This window comes from Calidris pugnax, unplaced genomic scaffold (assembly GCF_001431845.1).
Source record: "Calidris pugnax isolate Ruff unplaced genomic scaffold, ASM143184v1 scaffold56, whole genome shotgun sequence".
NCBI lineage: Eukaryota > Metazoa > Chordata > Aves > Charadriiformes > Scolopacidae > Calidris > Calidris pugnax.
In genome coordinates this window covers 15,364,334-15,385,362 of record NW_015090839.1, presented here as the reverse complement: position 1 = coordinate 15,385,362, position 21,029 = coordinate 15,364,334, and the positions used below count along the sequence as shown (strand labels likewise).

Genomic DNA, 21,029 nt, shown 5'->3' with positions numbered 1-21,029 from the left:
TTAAAGGGTATTTACCCCAGCTTCCTCAGCCAATATTATCAGAATTTTGCATTTTCAGAAAAGAAACAGAGAATCACTTCATGTAATCCTTTTGGACACAGGAAACAAAATTGCTTATTTATTAATTTCAGGATCCACTGGATTCAAACTATCTTCTTATTTAGAATCTAGAAGGCTAGAATCTAGTTTGGCCTTCCACACAGGATAACTCATTAAACATCACCCATGACTTCTGTCAGGAATACTTGAGTTTTGTAAGATAATCAATCACTTTTGATTTGACAGGACTAAAATGGAGAATACAGCTCTTCTTTAGGGATTTTGTTTGTGTGATTAATCTCTCATTGTTAAACAAATCAACCAACCCAAACACATAAAAAACTTCTAATATGATGATTTTCTTATTAGCTTTTTCTGGCTCGAGCTTCTTATCACCAGCTGTTGTTACAATTTTCTTTAGTAGACTAAGCAAGCCATTGGTACCTTACATTATTAATTCACAAAAAAATAGTGTTTTAATAATAGTAATACATTATATACCTGACATTATTATTTTTCAAAGAAAGTACAGGTGAAAAGCAAGTTATTTCTCTGTGTTCTTTATGATAAACTAAACAGACAGAGTTGTGTAACTCTCAGAGAAAGCATCTCTCCTGGCCATCATATATTTTTTTGACCTTTTCCTATACCCTCTGTGACATTTGAAACTTTTTTAAAAGGGAATGTCAGAAAAATATACAGCCTTCCATTTTAGACACATCAATCATCTCATACACAGAGATAAAAGTAGCCTCTATATTCCTATTCCTTTTTTTCCCCACCATCTTCATACTTGTCTATGTTGGGAAATCTAGAGAGAAACTGGATTGAAAGAACGTATGTCTCTCAACTTGTAGCTCAGCAGGACACACAGACAAGGAAACACATTCCAAACTGCTGTTTATGTAGCAGAATATCAAGAATTTACCAAGCTGTTTTTATTTATCAAAATTAGCACTCTTCAGGATGCGCTCTCTGCATATATTTCCCCCTTCCATTGTTTATTTGTTTGTTTGTTTTTTCTTTTCGGTTGGGGGTTTAGGGTGGGCTTAGTGGGGTCTTTTATTTTTTTATGTAACTTTTGATATTCAAATAAATGGAGCTGAAATGGGATCTGGCTTCCTGCCCTCTTACATTTCTCACTATAGCTGTCCTGGCAGCTCGCAGGTGTTTCCCTGCAGTGACTACAGTTGGTGATAGCACAACCAAGCTCTTCAGTGATGCTGGCGTGTTACCAAGTTTTCCTGAGAAACTTAAGAGAGGAGAAAGCCCACTTTTTAGCACTTCATGTCAGCTAAATCAGTTTGGAATTTCACAAGAAATTCCCAGGTACTTCTGCAAGCTGATGGTGTACTGTCTAGTGCAAATAACCTGCATACTGCAGCTTCTTGAAGAAATTGGTAATGGTTGGTTAGCGAAAAATGTTCTGCAACTAAATGTATCAATTCTGCTATAAAACCATGCCTTCCAAATACAAGATTCAGAATCTAATTATAGAATTTTTAATTAAATGAATGAGGTACATAAATATATGTGGATTTTTATAACACCAAATACAGTGTTTCAAATAATAAATATTACTAACAAATTAAAGCAGACTGGATAAATACCTAATCATATAGGCTAGGAACTGTCTGGAGGACTAAGAAAAAGGTAATGGTACCTTATAGAGATGCAGATAAACTTCTAACAGAGTAGCACCGAATTTGGAAGGCGCCTGTAACAGAGCAGTCTATTCCACTTAAGCATATTTGTTCCCTGGATGCACCTGGCAAGGTTTCATAATTCAGACCTTTTAGGAGCAAGCTAGGTTGGAAACACAATTTTCTAAGAAATATGGAGAACAATAGTTCTCAAAAGGTCTGATGGCAAGTTACAGGATCAGACATCATACATACACAGCACATTTCATCTTACAATAACTCGTCACCAAAATCAAACTTAACAGGGAGCAAGACCTCCATTAAGAGAAACGGAAAACTACAGTCTTAAAATAGACTATGAAAATAAATGCTAATAAATCAGAAGGTACCTTGAATATTGAAAGGTGAAAAACTGAAACAATAGCCTGATTAATTAAAGGTTGTATGATTTCATAGTATTCCTACCACAAAATGACTAATGTCACATGTGAGATGACACCTTCATACCTCCTCACTACGGAGCGTTCCTGAACTGACAGTTTGTAAAAAGAAAATAAGCTTCTTTTGGCCTAGTGACAACATTAAGATGTCTTTGGTATGGCACTACGAAAAGCTGAATACTGCTGAAGAAGAACAGAAGTACTGCTATATCCACAACAAATAATACTAGAAATCCTGCTGCTCTGCAAAGGCACTATTTGAACCAGGGAGGATGAAAAAACCTATGTATTATTACATTAAATTATTGCCTATTAAATGGAAGTTGCTATTCAAAATGTCTCTGAGTACTTGGGTTAATCAGGGGGGAACATGCGCTGCTGTGAGAGTATGGCCATAGCACGACATACCCTGGTGTGTCACAAGCATCTTATTTCATTAGCAAAGTAGAAGGCAAAGCAAACAAGCAGACAGGACACATGAAAATTACAAATAATAAAGATCAGGAGGATTGTCAGCATTACTTGGGATAGGAGAAATAGAAGGATACAGACATTAAAATAGTCTGTAGAAATAAAATAGAATTTGAAGAAAAAAATCACACTAAATTCTAACAAGAAATTCGAAATCAGCGATAGCGAAAAATACCTTAGGGAAATGGGAAAAGCCAGGTGACAGAAAATTTGCAATTGGTAATGATCATAAAAATGCTGGTGCAATTTTGAATTGAACACACACAGACTTTATATTACAGCAGAACAGAGAATTTCTTCTCTCAAGACATGGCTTTTGTGTGGCCAGGTTTGGAGTATTTTATTCATTCTAAGCGTGCTTTTTTTCAGAAAAATGCTGACAAATAGAAGGGAGCTCCAGTGAACCACAATTTCTTTTCATGGACTAAAGAACTTTGATGAAAGAATAAACAAATAAGTATATATGCTCAGATTAAATGAAAGCAAGTATGTGTCTAATACATTTTAAAACAGTCCATAAATTTTGAAGAATGTAATCAGCAAGAACCAAAAGGAACACTCATAATTTTTCCAGAGCATTGAAAAAGGAGGAAGACTGTAAAGAAACATCTGCCTGACTTTACATGATGGAAAACAACTCTTCTATGCTTCTTCTGAAGTCTTATCTTAAAATTTCAGGGCTGACAATTACCTGCAGTGTGGCTGAACTATCCGTGAATACACATCGCCACACAGCTCAAGGATGTCTAGCATCAATTGAGGCACAGCAAGTTGACTTCTGTTGCTATTATCGAAGTATATAAAATTAGTCTCGTAGGGGGGCGAACAAGACTTGTGAGCCACACTAGAGACGAAGGATAAGAAAATAGCTAGATGACTCTGTTAGGGGCAGACAGGTAAATTTTTTTGATGCACAATTTTGCAAAAGAATAAATGCAAAAATAGAGAAGACCGAAGACAGAAAACTGCACAGAGCACCTGTATACACGAGATTTTTTCCTTTCTCCCTTGATCAGCAGCAACAGAAAAAATATATTTCTGTATCAAAGGATACCTAGTGATAAATAAAAAAAAGCTGCCACATTATTTAAATATTTACAAAAATAGGATGCATATTATCATTAGCACTCTGTGAGAACTGTATCTGCCTATGACTCAAGTACTGCAGTTTCAAGGAAGAATGTTTGCCTTTGGAAATACAAAACAAAAGTTCCCTGGATAACTTAACTTTAGCCACCTGTCCAGAAACAAACACTTTTAAAGTCCACAAGCAGACTGTATTTGCAATTCCAGTATGGACTTAAACACTACTCCCATAAATTATAGGCAAAATAAGTTGGTAAAAATAAAGTGGCCCTATCTTCAAAATTAAGCCTACACTTTGGCTTTATTCCAAATGCGAACTACCATCAACTGCCACAATAGATGAAGAACTGCAGCATCCACTAATAACACCTACAAGACAGTTTCCTTCAAATTCAGCCATCCATTGGGTGTACTTTGTTTTTAAAACATCCGCATGCATTTGATCACTTCTAGTCGCATAGACAAGAAGGCGAAGGATATTCATACTACCTAACTCAATTGACCCTCACCCCTCAAAATGCAAATCATAGTAACTCATTTAAAAGCTTCTCCCCACCCATTGACTAGACAGAGACTATAAATTTAGGGACCAGAGAGAGGTAATGAGAATCGGATATTGTGAATACTCATAAAATGATCTATTCTACTAAAAAAAAAAAGTCATTAGACATCATTGAAACAACTACAATAACCTGGTAAGATTCTGACACAGTGTTTAAAAGGCAAAGTGAGTGGGGAAACTGAGCAATTTTTTTTTTAAATCATAAATTTCTGAAGTTTCAGGAAGTAATTTTTAATACATACTTTATGCTAGGCACTTGATTTCAATTTAATCAATAATTACAAAATTCAGTTAACAATTCATTGGGCGGTAAATACTCTCAGGAACTAGCTTTGTCTTGTACAGTACAATAGCAGCTATGTATCTATGCTTAGAAAACATGTGTTTCTGCTTTCTTTTCTAATCAAAAGTATGGAAGGATTAAAGAGAAACAGGACTGAATCACTCCAGCCAAAAGATGACCCAAGGGACTACTCTCCCTGCTCTCAGGAAAAATGCTGAAATGTCTTCCAGTATCAGATTCAATTATTGCCAGTTTTGAGATCAGGTGTTAAAGATGCCATCTCAATAGCACAATGCCATGACCACGTAATTGCATTACCGGCTCAGGAATGAGAGGCGAGCACGCTGGGCGAACACCAGACATGGAAGAGAATACAACCATTTTCTATACCAATGCAAGCTTTCCTGAAGGCTTGCAACTGCACATTTCATGTTGACATAATGAGTTTTCCATTTTGAAATGATTTTCTCATTGACCCAAAGACATAAAATACGGGGCCATAGCTTAAGCTTCTTTATATGTTTTTGTTATGACACATACTGGCAAACTAACTTTCTTCCCTTAAAAGCATTTGTTTGAATGAAAGATGTAATAAACCCTATCATAAGAACAAACCTTATCAATTACCACTTTGTAATAAAAACTGGGATTCAAACTCTCCACTGTGATTTAAGTTTAGTCTTGCAAGTTAATCTAACTTAAATGAACGAAAAGTGACTAAATACTGCCCTATATAAATTCTTATTAAGTATGGGAATAATTCAAAAGTCAGAACACTTAATTCTGTTATAACCAACTGAAGTCTTACATACCTATTACGTTTAAAAATAATGTAGTTTTTCTTCAGTACAAATTATTAATGATTTCTAGATCAATATCTTTTTATTGTATAGTCTAGAGATACTTCAACAACTCAGATAATTTTTAAAATGGCTCACTGTAACACTTAAACTAATCAAACCAATCATTACCACTTGTCCTAAATAACTAGTTGAGAAACAACAATAAAGGAATGTAAGGAAAATAGTTGGTGTTTATATGCAGAGTTCTCATTTGTTTATTTCTTGTCCAAATGCTGCTTGAGAATCTGTGGCTAATTTTTGGCACTGGCTGCAATGATTCCTCTGGCACTACTGCCTAGGCTTGACCTTTCATAAAGGCAATAAATCGGGAAAACCGAAGCAGAAATTCAGTCCTCCTTTTACACAGTGCTTGGAATGCAACCTTCAAAACCATTGAGCAAGTTTGCAAGTAAGAGACCAATTCAACCAACACACTTTTCATTTCCGTATTGCTTTAGGACAGTGAACCATCTGCAAATTCAGTTTCACTAGCTAGCACACTGTGGTCACCTTATACTGTTCCCATTTTCTGATACAGACCCTTAGGTTTTAGTTACCTACAGTTTCTGGTACATAAACTCGAACATCAGAAATAATGTGCAGCAGCATTTTCTTTACATGCTTGTTTAATTACACAGATATTACATAATAAATTATAAAGTATTTTTAGATTCCTAATGGAAAAAAGTTAAACTGCAGCTATGGTTGACAGAACACATTTGTAAGTAAAAAGCATTGTAGGCATGTTACAATAAACTCACATCAACTCTAAGTTGAAAGACTAAGCAATTGAAAACTGATATGAGTACTTAAGAGAAATCTAAATATGTTAAATTATGGAAATAAACACTTCAGGTACTGAATCTTAATTCTGCCCTTTCGTGAACATAAGCAGATGAAAAAAAGTATGTGATTTTAAAAGTTCATATTAATCTAATTTGGAACCATAAATACCAAAATACTTCAACAGCAATCGCACAGTCATTTCATATTACAACACCTGGCAATGAGGGTATCAGGTTAGGTTTCCTTCTTTTTCCTTACCTTAGCTCCTTATAAATAGAACGTAACCAGATTTCCTGTGCAACACTTTACTGGTGCAGGTTACCTCCATCTCTGTGCCTGCTGTTTAGCTTTTTTTGACAATGTGGTGTCAAGCAAAGCAATAGCAGCTTTGCACAGAATTTTTCCCCTCCATTGTCTGCCTCTCACACACTAAACTATAATGCAGCAGTTGTCAATGCAGTAGCCTGCAAGGGAGAATTAAAGGATCTCTCTTATCCCACTTTTCCTTGTGCAGGGCACCACAAAAGCCACATAAGTTTTTTTTAGCAGTGTTGTACCACAGTTCTAAGGAAAATTATGCCAAAAAGCCATTAGAATTTTTTTTTTTATAAGGGGACTAGAAATCCATTATAATATGCTACATTTTAGTTTTAAAATCATTTTGGGTCAGAACCCAAGGTCAGAGTAATTTTCTTATGCTATATTCCCATATTCCCTATTACTTTTTCTGCTTCCAAATTGTGTATCACCTGACCTGTCCAGACATACTGCAAAATAAAGTTACATGAAACAAAGAAACATGAAAAAAATATCACTCCCCTCCCCTAGATTCATACATTTCTACATCAAAGGGCAAATTTGTCTTATTCCAGGACTATCTCACCTCTGGAGTGACATCTCGTGGTGCAAACCCTGTTCCTCCAGTTGTTAAAATCAAATTAAGTTCCTTTTCATCACACCAATCTATCAGCGTCTCCTGAAAGAGAACATGAATCCTGTCAGATTTAACAAGTAATATGTAGGGTACAGTTATCTCAGAAAGCACCTGAAGACTTGAATGGTCTTAAAACCTGACACACACACACAGAGTAAGTACAGGGAATTGTAAAATCACTCATCACTTTTTATTCAAAGATTTTAAATTGCTATTTATAACCAACACATAACAGAATAATTGAAGTGTCCATCATAATATTTTTGGAAATGGAAACTGAAATTCTGTTCTCCATCTCTTGACCTGAAATGGAAAACAAGAATTCACAGTTATTAATTTATATCAGTTTATTTTTATTTTTAGAGATAAATATAATGCTTTGACACGATATTAGAATATGTGTGTTTAATTAGGTTACGTAGTTGATTCTCATTACAGTAACTTTGGGCTCTGTGCTCCACTTTTTAATAGCCTGAAAAAAGTAAGAACCACATATTTGTAAGCTTATCTACTAAAAGATGCAATAATACACCTGACGCAGCAACACAAAAGATTATCTGTAATCAACTTTTCTACATTCCCTACAAAATCTCAACAGGACTGTGTACACCAACTCCAAGGCTGGACTAAGAAAGCTTAATAAATCTGCCACATAAATTCAATGACTTACAATACTGGAGAACTCATGATATTACTGAAGTGTTTAATTTGATTTGCATTCATTTTTTAAAATGACATTTTAAACTAGGTTTGAGACAGCGTTAAAAATTTAACATAAGCAGAAAATTTATTTAGCCTCAATATGATTATAGCACTTCTTCATACTCTACTGTGGGCTAGCACAGCAGCAGGATGTCCGCTTGGAGCTCAAAATTAGCTGTGTTACATGAAGTAAACTCATGTGTTACTCAGTGAAATATCCATCTGCAGAAATCGGATCAATTAGTTCACTATCTTTGTTTTCGCAAAGAAACTTCATTCTTTGAAAAAGTTTTGGGCACATTTATGTTTCTGGAGTATTATACTGGGGGGGAATGAACTGCTTTGATGACTGCTGGCTAGAAGCTTATTATTTAACATAAAATTAGATCTGAGCAATACATTGATTTTAAAAAAAAGCTTAAACATATTTTGATGGTCCTAAAACTGTCCAGAACCTTTTAAAAAATACTACCAATTTAAATTAAACCTTAGGTGTATGTTCCACAGGCTTAGTGCTGTAACTTCCAATTAAGAGAAAGCTCATTTACAGCCTCTTGCAAATTGCAGGTAGAATAAACTTGTGTCTGCCTGTGAGCCCCATCATGCAAATGTATCCAAGGACTACTTGACGAAGTGGAAAAGCCATTATTTCTCCTTTCTTTACACATTCCTTCTACTTCCCCTTTTGTGTTATCTCCTGTCTTTATTAAATCACGTTCATCTTTCCACTGTTCCCTTTTGGAGGAAGCACTCTACCTAGGTGAGCTGTAAATTACCAGAAGTTTCTGGTCATATGAACATTACAAATAAGCTCTAGAAAAGAACACACATAATGTCTTAGACTGATACATAAATGAACTATTAAGTCTGACTTTTGACTTATGTTTTGAAAAAAAATTAATTACAGTTACAGTAAAATTAATTAAAAAAAAATAATTACACTCACAGTCGGGAAAAGCATTTTAAGCCTTAAAATTGTTTGTTTGAACAATAAAGATACACATCAGAAAAAGTATTTTAAAGAGATGGCATCTCCTCTGTTTTATCATCTAAAAACATATTTGTCTTGACTTCAAACAGCTACAAATTTCAGAGAATACCTTAGAGAAGTTCAGTGTAAAAATTGTGTTTGTTGTGTTTCTAGTAACTCTTTCTTACTAATAATTTCTGTGGGATAATGCCCTCCACCGTCCCCGACACGTAAGAAACCTGCTCACAGAATGCACAATGGTAATAGTTAGCAAAGCAGGGTATTTTGTAACTCTATTAATGTACCATCCTCTAATCTCTGCAAGTAATTGAACAGGAGAAACAAATAGAGATTCCTTTCTGGAATGAAAGAACAGTTCCCTGACCTTTGGAGATAAGTGAAATTTGTGGGTTACTTATCTTAGTAAATTTTTGCAGTGTCTTGCAATAAAGTCTTGTTACAATCATGGGCACTTTATGCTTCTGTCCTTGATTGCTGCTGTGCTTAAATAATGGAGCAGAGCAGTTCTATATGTGTAATTAATTATTTCCTTTTCAGAGTGACAAAAACATCCAGGAATTTAAACTTGAGAAAGGTTGCAAGACTCCTCCAGTCCTCTTACTGCTATTGTACACTGTGCTTCCACATAGATACTGAGTAATGTTCTCAACTGGAGCAGAACTACCACAAAGCACACAAAAACGGTCACCGTGGATCAGCCTAAATGCCTACACAGAAGAACTGAGGCCTTGAGGACTGTTCCTTTCCCATGATGCTACAGCCATATAGTATTTCTTGTCTTTTTGTCTATTTTTGCCAACACTTTGCTATGAGAGTGGGCTAACAGTCCCACATTTATGCTTACGAAGTTATTACAATACATTCCTTCAAATCAATATTACGGTGCTTATTCCTGGGATTAGCATATATTTTTTTTTTTCTTATGAATACATAATTTACGTCATAATATAAAGATTGTAAAGATATTTCTCAATACATATGTATACGTTTCACACAGGTTCACCATTGCAATGCATGTACACGTACGCTGTTACCATTTAAAACATTCACTAGGGAAGAATAGGGAAATGATAAAAGAAAATAAATAGGCAGGTTTTCATAAAGAATCTATACAGAATTCTTCCATTCTATATTCAGTATTGAAAGTGGCTAAGCAGTTCTATAGTTAACAAAGGTGTTTGATATTTTGGCAAATGCTAAATTTTTCTAGCACAGTGTAAACTTGAAGTTATTTTTCCTTATATGAACCACTAATCACATATGATTAGTGATTTAAAATATGTAAAAATTTAATTGAAATTGCTGAACAAATATCAATGTTAAATATGAAATTTAATTATGAAACTATTCATTTATTTACATTGGACTTTGAAGCAGAAGTTAGTATAAGCTGTTTTACAGACATGCATACTATCCAGAAGTTTTCAAACCAACTTTATGTGACTGAGAAGATTCTTGTGGCTTCTGGAGAAAACTACTGATAGTGCTTAGGAATGCAGAAGTCCGTGTTCTGCAGCACAGATCTTCTCAAAACTACAAGCCTTGTAAAATTGTATCACTTCCATAACTTTGAATAAATCTTGTTTACTCTAGGGCAGTGTGTTTCAAAATGCAAGGAGAAAACATATAACGATACATTCTTAAAGCTATAATGATAACTTTCCTTAGCATTCCAAGCCAATAAGAAGAATTTTTGTATAAAAAGCCATATTATATATCAATTTAATTTTCTTTCACACTGTGTGCTCTCATGCTAAAAGAGCTAAAAGTGCATCTGAGATCATTTTCATTTATGATTATCAAACACTATCATAATGAAGAAATTATAGTGAATGACAATACGGAAAAATATATCAAAGAAAAGAATGTCTGCATAGTTACAGATTTGCTAAGAAAGTTGGGTGTCATTTTGACCATTGAGTTTCAGGAACGCAGAACTGCCACACTAAGATCTCATAAAAACTTTTACTTAGTCATGTGGCTTGAACTACCCCAGACCCCAGCTCACTAAAGATAAACCCTGACATTACGGCATGAGAGGGCAGACACAGCTGCATGAATCAGAAATTCATGTCACAGCACACAAATACAAAGCAGGAAAAAAGAAAAAAAAAAGGAAAAAGTAACCCAATTGTTCCTCATTGTTGCGTTATCTAGGAGTTTGAATCTTCTCTATTCAGCTGACCATGGCTTGTCTATTAATTTAAAAGGGAAAATGAAGTATTGAGGACCATGCAAGAACATGAATACCCATAGAGCAAAGGCACTGAAGGAAAGATAAAGAGCTGAGTTCAACATTCAGTTTGAAAAAGGGGGAAGGCCTTAGAAATTTTAATCTGTTCTTGGAATTAATTTCATATTTTTTGCCCTATTTCTTGTAAAGGCTTCATTTCTTATGCTCACAATCTTCCGCTTACGTCTCAAAAGCTTCGCTGAAATGTAGGGGCATGAAAACATTCTTATGTGTGGAGCAAAACTTTGCAAACAATCAATCTGAAAATGAGTTAAGAATATGAGAAAACTAAATACTAAACCACCACAAAAATACGCTTGACATTTTCTACTACCTCCACCCCTTTATGTTCAGAGTGTAAACACTGTAGTCATGAGACTTTAAATGCAAGTGTGTATGTCAATCTGTCTAAATAGACCTTTTCATCTTAGGTTTTATGGAACAGTTAGTAGTCTTTTGAAGATTCTGCAGATATATTTGCCATTTTCAGCATCACAGTAATTTTTCATTCTTGTTTTTCTAAATACTAAGTTAATGTATTAAGAAAAGTCATAAAAACCCAACTATTCTACTGAAATGCAAAACTAAAGGAAGAAAGTAATAAAAATGTATTCTATAAATGGCTTACTTTTAAAATGGAAATTTAATTATAGGAATTTTCCATTTGAAATAAATTGCAGCTATCAAATATTTGAAGGTTCAACATACCTATGCAGCCTGCAACATAATCTTTTTTTTAAAGAAGTATTTCATATTTTCTAAAAGCTACCATTCATGATTATTATCCATAAACAGGAGAAAAAAAGTAGGCACTGAAGTCCAATGCTCAATACAGTTCATCTATGCAAATAAGTAGGGAAAGTCAAGTAGGAAGATGTGCAAACACTGAATTATTTGCTGATCAAACCACCAGGACTGGGAGGGCCAACACCGAAGTAGTTCGCTTTTTAAGGGCTGAGACTGGCAAAAAAAAGTACCATGCTGTAGAAAGTTAAAGACAGTACAGATTGACTCCACAAAATAAAAGCACAGTTTTAAATGTCTTGTGCGGATTTCCTCTCATAAAGACAAAGGAGGGATTCTTAATTCCAGCTAATTACCTTGACTTACTAGTTTTAGTATAAACAAGAAAAGTTATGATTTTATTGTATGATTTAACAAATTAAGCTAAATCTACAAGGGAATCTAGATGAGATGCAAACCATGAGTCTATATGTGCAGCATGAGTCTATATGTGCAGCAAGGCACAAGACTGGCTTCCTTCTGTAAGAAAATCTGTTCCCATCTACTGTTAGTACCACTGGCACCCTGCCAGCGTGCATGCTGAGGTCCTGAAATCACAGCTACTCACTGGAAAGGACTGGTCACTCCAGCATAACAGTTTTCCTCAGATGCCTGGAGGAAGGGATGGAACTTAGAGCTGTCAGAAGAGTCAGAATTAGGTATTTTCCAAACATGTCTGTTCCTTGTAACAACTTTCCTGTCCACTCTTTTCTATTTCTATTCTATTTCTATTTCTTTCTTCATTTATCTTAAATTAAAGCAGCACTTCAAAGACCATTATCACAAGATATAAAGGCTTAGTTTTGGATCCATAAATTTCAGATTAATTGTTCAAAACAAGGTGGCTTTTCCCCCGTTGTCTTCCCCTTTGCGTGCATTAATGTTCCTCTTAGGTTGTTTAAAAGACTGTTTACTTTCAGTTTTCTTCTCAGAATGTGTAAAGATAGCTTGATACTACACACAAGTCATTAACTTTCTAAAACTAGAGTTCTTAACAATATTTTATCTACGTGTATCCACATCTACAGCACATATATCTCATGCACCACAGATCAGAAGTTTCACAAACCCCAAATAAGCTACCTCTGAATCTTACGGAAAACATAAAAATGGCAAAGCCACAGAAAAACAACTGTAAATTTCTTTGAGCTGCCAAGACAACATCAACTGCTTTAACTCTAAGAAATTGATAAAAGCATGTGCATCATACAGGCAAAGGTGATGTGTCTCAGAGAACTCCAAGTATAAACACATAAGAATCATATTCCCATAATGGCCCTCAACTCACATAACCTGCGCTTCTTAGAAAGTATACTTGAAGATTTGCATGTATGTATTTGCATGCAGAGACAACTATATCTCACATTATACCCTGCATCTACTTGTTCTGTTTAATAGGCAGGAAGTGCAGTGGATTAAAAATGACTACAAGGCTTCTGTGATTGAAAAAAAACCACAACAACACATGAGGAACCCAGCTGTGGAAAAAATATTTAAACTCAAATGTTTGCTTTTCTGTAACTATGATGTTTTAAAAAACAATATAATTGCGAATATATAATGAATTCTTACAGAACCCCGTTCAGTTTCTAGCTTCATTTTCTACTAATAAATACAATCTTACATGCCACTTCATACACTTAGCTACAATTGTGGGAGACATTGTCTATTTTCACTTTTTAAATAATATTACAACTTATGTAATTTCAATTTTTGTTGTAGCTCTCAATGGAAATGGCAAATTGAATGGAGTGAAAATATTCAGATATCTAAAAAAGATTAGAATGGGGAGGGAGGAAGAGGGGACAAAAGATGAAACCAGTAGAGACACAGGGAGCTACTCAGTGTAATGCAGTTTGTAGTATAAATTCCCCCAAGTGTGTATTGTTCACACACATCATCCATAGAGTAAATGATGGAATTGTTTAAAAAATAAAATCTACTGCTTTACCTGTGAAAATACAGTAAAGAAAATTTACCTACCAACAAACGGCTGCTGTACTTTGAGACATTTAGTCCATACATATACTCTAAGAGTGGGTGGGCTGGTGGCCTGCCCTGGAGTGTCCCAGGAGGGGTGCTCTACCTCCTCCCCTCTTCCTGCTTGAGGCATGACATACAGGGCAGAGTGCATCCGCCACCACTTCAGTTCCTCTTAAATGCACAATCAAACCTGAAAGAGATTCAGAAAGAGGGGAAAGGCAGGTAGGAGACTAATGTACATGCAGACTATACCTCTCAAAGAACACCAGTTACTGACCAGTAACCTTTCTTCTTTGAGTCTGCATGTACATTCCCGCAACGACTCACTCTGAACAGTTACCCTTGCCTTTTACCACCCAGGAGAAGGCCTGAGGACTCCCACAAACAACTGCAGCATCACTCCACTGAAGGCTGAAACAGCCCTGGATACTATTAGACCAACATAATGCCGGGTCAAAGCAAAGACAGAACTCCAGGTGGCCTTACGGCAAATATCTAAATACGATACAGTACTCACACTAAGTTCACCCCGAAATCTAGTAAAGTCTGCTTTGGTGATGAGGGAGAAGTTCCTTGAGTCCACACAGAGCCAGAAAGCAACCTGAACAATTGTTGTGTGAAGTCAGCTGAACTTCTGGATATTCCCACAGTGCAACAAGCAAAGAAACAAACTAAAAGACTTCAAGCTGTGAAGAAAAATTATAAAGTCCTTTTGAAATCAAGAATATGAAGTATGAAATTCAATCAAAGAAACATAAGATCTGGAGATGAGTACTGGAGGACTAATTGTCTAGTTACTCTAGAACTTCAAGAAGGAATTATAGATGACTGAAGAACAGGTACTCTTCCCTTATAAAGGTAGTTTGCAAAATGGCAGCCATAAGGACTCGTACACTTCAGCAGATGACCAAGAAAACTGTCATCAAATGTGCTAAGTGGTGAGGCTGACATGCTTGAGGGACAGGACACCATACAGAGGGACCTGGACAGGCTGCAGTGCCCACATGAACTTCACAAGGTTCAACATGGCCAAGTGCAAGGTCCTGCACCTGGGTTGGGGCAACCCCTGTATCAATACAAGCTGGGGGATGAAAGGACTGAGAGCAGCCCTGAAGAGGAGGACTTGGGGGTACTGCTGGATGAAAAGCTCAATGCACAAATAAGAAACAAATTACAAAGTACCATTTTCAGATGGTAAATGATCTTCCAGGTCTAATAATCAATGCCAGATTTATCTTCCAGAACATAATGAACCACCAAGAAGAAAGCTGCAAAACTGAGCAATGTCCTTTATTTCTCCAAACATAAGGAAGAAATGGACATTGTGCTCTGATATTTCTTGTGATAGCAATATACAAACAACGAAAAGAAAGGTATATGCAAGAAATGAAAGAAGATTGGAGTATTCTGGAACTGATTATATTGTCTGCAATTCTCCATTATCTGTTGACTAGAGAGACCTTGCAAATCATCCTCAAAAGGGATAAGGAAAGGATAAAAATCAATTGAGATTCATTGACAGTTCTTAATGCAAACAACATGTTGACAGCTGTTGAAGGCAACAAAAAAATAAGTAACTGTGATTGTCACAGGAAAAAAAAGCCTTTTTACCTACCAGCCCTTGCTTTTTTCCTCTAGAGACAGAGCACTATAAAAGAATAATAGAATGAACTAGTAATAGCCTGCCTGCCTGATTAGGTTATTGTTTATTCCTGAACTCCGGAGTATAAGCATCCAAAGGCTAAAATGTAGAGAAGAAACCTTTTGGCACTTGTAAGATAATCCATTACTGAACAAAAAAGGCTGTTCTCTTCAAAAGGAAGACCCTTCAGGACTCAGTCTATGCAGAATCTCTCTTATATGCCTGAAGGATTATAGCTATTACACAATACCGGGTGAAAGCTGTTACCATAGAACTCGATGAGCTATCTTCTGCTTCCATTACTGCTTGCAGAGGTGTCTTAGCATTAGCTGATCCCACTGCAATCAAAGTTTTCAACTGATTATTATACTTGGGAGAAAACTCGTGCAGAACAAGTCATATTAGAAAGACTTCTTTCCCTAAGAGCTGATACTTTTTGGTCATTTCTCTTTTGAAATGTTTTTAAAAGATGTTAATTTTTTCCTGATACATACTAACAACAAAATTACTTGGAGTCAGGTGGTAATAAAAGCATTCAAAATCCCAAAAAGATCTCAAAATCACCTTCCAACTGTTTCTGCAGCTGGTATAAATGAAGCGAAAATCTGCTAGGATACTAAAGTTGTTCAAACATGCCCTTATGGGTATTGCAAATCTCTCAGACATAAAAATAAGCAGAACATCAAACAATCTACAGCACTTTTGCAGAATCCTTTGTATTGTAATCTCCATTGTTTCTAAGGTCCTAAACTCTTAGAAATTATTTTGTGCTATACAGAAAGATACGATAACATTTTGTTATATGACAAGGATTATATAGATATATATAAAAAAAATATATCTTTCTGAACTGACTGAGGTGGAGACAAATTTCTAAAAAGTCTACCTAATTTGATAAAGTTGCTACAAATGGCGCAAACAGAAGCTTAATAAAACAGCTGCTTCACAGAGGTGGTGTAACTCAATCTAGTCTCAAAATATTAACAAAACCGTAACCGTTAACTAGGACATGAACAAAGTTCAAAGCGATACACAAAAACAGCTGGAAAGGATGATTCTAAGCAGAATCACTTGTCATCTCTTGTTTTTGTAAAGACGTCAAACTTCACTTGCTAAAATTTAAGAATCATAAAGGAAATATAAATCAGGACTATCAGCCTAAGAAAAGTATAGAATGGTTTCTGCTAAAGGAAGAGCAACCTTTACAAATGCTTGCAGCAATCGTATTGAGTCTCTTGACTGCTGCAGAGAAAGTCTTGGTATATTCAGAAATGCTTTCCAGTACCACTACTTCTAACATGCTGGTTTTATATGCAACTCTTGGTTCTGTGACTGAGAGTTTTCAAACAAACACTGCTAATTCCAGAGTAAGAAACACTTGCACTAAGCATGTCATCTATACTGGTACTCTTAATGCTTAATCTTGAATGAATGATGGCTTAATTAATTAAGTGTTCTGGCAATGAATATATTTGTACCATATGCTTCAGTCGCAAAATCAAGATCTGTGCCAGAACCAAAAGCTGCAGCACTGAGGGAACAGTCGTTGACAAGCGACGCCCTTACAATGTCTGCTTCAAGAGGAATTAATGATTCATAAACTCTAACTGCTTAGCAGAAGACAAATCAAATCTTAGTGTCCTTTTTACTAAAAGGTTTTTTACAATTTAAGTTCTAAACCTCAAATGATTTCTAATGTGCTAATCTTAGCAGACATTTCTCACCATAAGTAATCCCTTTGAAATAAGTATTTCAGAAAGTGCTTTTTGAATTTATTTTGCAATTACTTTCACTTACTTTAACTGAAATTTATATTAAACCTTTGGAACTATCTAGAATATGACATTATTTTAAACTTTACAATTAACATACAGATATGGCAATTGTTCATTATACTTTCATAAATGGGTATTTCATGCTTCTCTCCTCCCGTTTCCCTTGAAAAAGAACACAGGCAGAATATGTACACACTATTGGGGTGAGTAATTTTCCAAAGGAATAAGCAGGGACACTTAATAATTATGGTAATGTTTAAGGAACACAGTTGTAGGTACAGCAGGTTCTAGTGAAAAAAGTGCATTTCCATTGTTACCGATGCACTCAAATCAGATTTGGAGGTTATGCATATGAAATGTCTGCTGCTTCACAGGAACAGAACCCTCCTTGCTAACACGTGAGTCATTTCTACAGTTGTGAAACCATGGAAAGCCCTCGGGACTAGGAAGTACTTGTTTGTTATTTTAAAGATTTAAGAAGACACACATGGTAACCTTTACGAGAATACTGAGTTATATATATAGTTTAAAAAAAGTTGCATAAGAAATAATGAGTCTTTTTGACTGTGTACCACCTGCTTTATGTACTATTATTGTAACATATGGTCTGTTACATGAAAATGTTTATATAAGTAAATTGTGGTTTTTTAATTGCAAAACTTACCTTTCTGGACATGTTAAAATCACATTATAGTCATCTGCTCAATGCAATTTAGAATAAAGGCATCATCTCAATAATTAAAAATACCCTTTCAAAGAGTTGTATCATCTCCCACACATTCTGCTTTGAGGATTACGATACATGCAGTGTAGGTTATCCCTGGACTACTGCTTTCCCTTGCAGAGACAATTGCCACTTTAGTGCTGGAGAGTGATGAAGAGCCGACACGGGCAGCAGAGTAATTCAGATAATATTTTCAGTAAGAGAGAGTAGGTGGAATTAGTAGATGAAGAAGACTATGCAATAAATTTTATCTGCAAGCAAGAACTGGGAAATGCCTCGGAAATTAAGGACTGCACAATGTTCTATTTATAATGTTTCTAATATTGTAGTGATCCTGACCAGGAGACCGTTGTACATCAAAGAGTTAGTGAGCCACATAACAAACAGTTTCCCTGCAGCTCCCAGAGCAGGCTGTGCTCCACATCCAGCATGGCCTTCAGGCCTGTGTCAAACCCCCCCAGCCAAAGGATAGTCTCCGCCACCTCGTCGTAACGGAGGAGCCTGTAGGCAGCTCCCACTCGATACCGATTATGCCACCAGTATGGCCTTGCCTTTAGTTAAAAGCACAGCAAGAATCTCTCACGAGTGGAGATTTTTTTCTTGCACTTACTAAGCAAGTCTTTTCTGTCCTGCAAGAGTTCTCTCTCTGGCCCTGGTAATATCTGTGATATTTGGAGACATTAAAAAGAGATCAAAGATGTTTTTTTTTCTTCTGCTAAGAATTATAAATTTGTGGTTAAAGATCAGGTCTACCAGGAATCCAACAAACCTATAGCAAGCATTATTTGAAAAGCTTTTACATTTGTACCCATGAATCTAAGCTCAGTATTCAACACTATGTCCACTTAGCAGCTTTGGCTGTGGAGCTGTAACCATCCATACCGATCAACTCTAAAAAATGAAGCCAATTTCCAAGCCACAATTGCTATTCCTTCCTAAATGTCACAGATCATTTACTAGTCCATTAAGTCCCTTGCTGCTGTTTCAGCTTTCACTTCTAACTCCAAAAGCAGAGATATTTTTAGTGGGAAACTCTTAAGTGTTTTTTGTCTGTCACCCAAACTTCAAAATATCTCTAAGAAAACATTCTAAGAGCATTGGCTACAGCAAATATATTTCATTGGAATAAGCACCATACAGCTCTCTACACAAAAAACAACTGCACAGATGAAAACATTTTTTGTCAGACAGCTCCTTTTCTGTCCTATTCTTTAATTTCAGGAAATTTGAGTTTCATGTATTTTTGAACCTTTAAAAAAAAACCCCAATAACAATTATGATAAAACTAAGGCACGGAAAAGCAGACACCACTTCATTTAAATATACTCAATTGAAGGTCATAACTAGCAAGTTAACATCTGGCCATCCTCATTTACAGTACTGACAAGAGAATCCTATTTTGCTTAGGAAATAATTGCAGGCCGACAGAATAAACAGACTTCACCCCTTTAGGCTCCTTTTATCATAATGACGTTTTTGTAGGGAGACACTCAAATTCTTATTGACCTACTTAGAGGAAAAATTTCCATCAGTAATCACTGTTCTTTGGATATATTTCAGTGTCTTTTGCGGACCCTGTACTAAGGATGTTACCTTCAGTTCCCTGCAGATAATCTAAGATGGAGGAGAGAGGTAAATCAGACTGCCATGGGGAATTTTGTATAAGAGAAATAGCAACAATCTCAAAAACCACTTTAAATCAACCTTTCCTAGAAGGGACAGCAAGAAAGATTGTTTATACCACACTTTCCACTGTAAATTCATTTTGTTATTTTGGTTTTTTTTTTTATTGGCATTGGTAAGCTAGTATCCACGCTGTTTGTAAAATAAACTCTATATTTGGATACTACTTGTCCATGAGCTTGATGCATTGCATCTTATTCCTGATTTTGAAAGGTGCAGTCAGAGAAAAACTTGTGCCCAATTTGTTAATTTTGAAGAATCAGGTAGGCACTGTTGAGGACAGAAGAGATTCTTAATTAAGACCACAAAAAGGGATAAAAGCTGAAGATAGTTCATCATTTGTTCATTCCAAACATACTTGAAATAGGTAATTATAAGGATAGTTAGAAAGAATATTTCCTTTGCTTTTCTTTCCCTATTATTTAGCCATCCTCAAAAGGCAATGTAAGTTCTCAAACATATCCAGCATTGTTTTCATTGGCAGAAAGCTAGCAGAGTGAATTTTAAAATTTGTTCAATAAAAGCTAGTCTGAAATTAGCTATTTATTCCACCACAGAGAAAATATCTTATTTTTCCCTTTGATTTTAGTTTGTATATTATGAGATTACCATGGTTTTAGGTGAATTGAAATATAACTAGCTCAGGTTTTACTGTTGTCAAGTCTATGTCTCTGCTAGAATACTATTCGTCCAAATACAGGATTGTTTTTTAAAGAGTTTAAGGTACTGAAATTGTACCAAAAAATACTGAAATACAAAATATACTGAACACACATGAAAATTATATTAAAATCCATATGTTACTTCATACAAAGTATTTAAAAATAAAAATACATTGTAAAAGTGCTTGGGTACCCAAATATGTGAGGTGTATCTCCGTTGTTTTACTTAAAGTAAATTGGGAGATGTAGTGAACTGTGCCACTATGATTAAAGCTTCATGCCCGTACATCAACTATTGGACAAACAGAATGTGTGTATTAAGTACTTTCCATAGTTAGGTCTGCAGAAAAGACTTAATCACAGAAAACCTCATAATTTCCCTTTCTGTGCACTTCTATTGCTTATTTCTTTTGCTGGGTCTCTCAGAAGTCAACTCAGCAAGGATATTAAGCACGTGAAAGCTTTAATTACACTTAGAGCATAATACTTCACTAACACCCATTTTTTCATTTTTGAAACACAACAATCCCTTTGGTTTTCTCACCTACAGAGGCATTAGGAACTTTTGTATGTAAAGTGGTTCTTTACAGTTCCCTGATTTTAAACTTAGACATCGTCCCTAAAACCAGCCCAAGGATAGCTGTCTGTTGTCTTTTACAGCCTCAAGGTACTCTGTAAAACTGAAGTGTTAACTTCAGTGTCCCAAGCAACACTCAGACACTCAGTTTAAATTTTTTTTTTTTTTTTTTTTTTTTTTTAACCCTC

General features: G+C 35.5%; 1 protein-coding gene across 12 annotated transcripts in view; it reads right to left on the bottom strand.

Annotated features, from left to right (window-relative positions):
- GPHN (gephyrin) overlaps positions 1 to 21,029 on the bottom strand; it is a 278,428-nt gene that overhangs the window by 124,963 nt on the left and 132,436 nt on the right. For all 12 annotated transcript variants that reach the window (XM_014941950.1, XM_014941953.1, XM_014941954.1 and 9 more), the window contains one exon: positions 7,036 to 7,128. In XM_014941950.1, the coding sequence (XP_014797436.1) occupies positions 7,036 to 7,128 (93 nt within the window). The remainder of the gene's footprint in view (positions 1 to 7,035; positions 7,129 to 21,029) is intronic.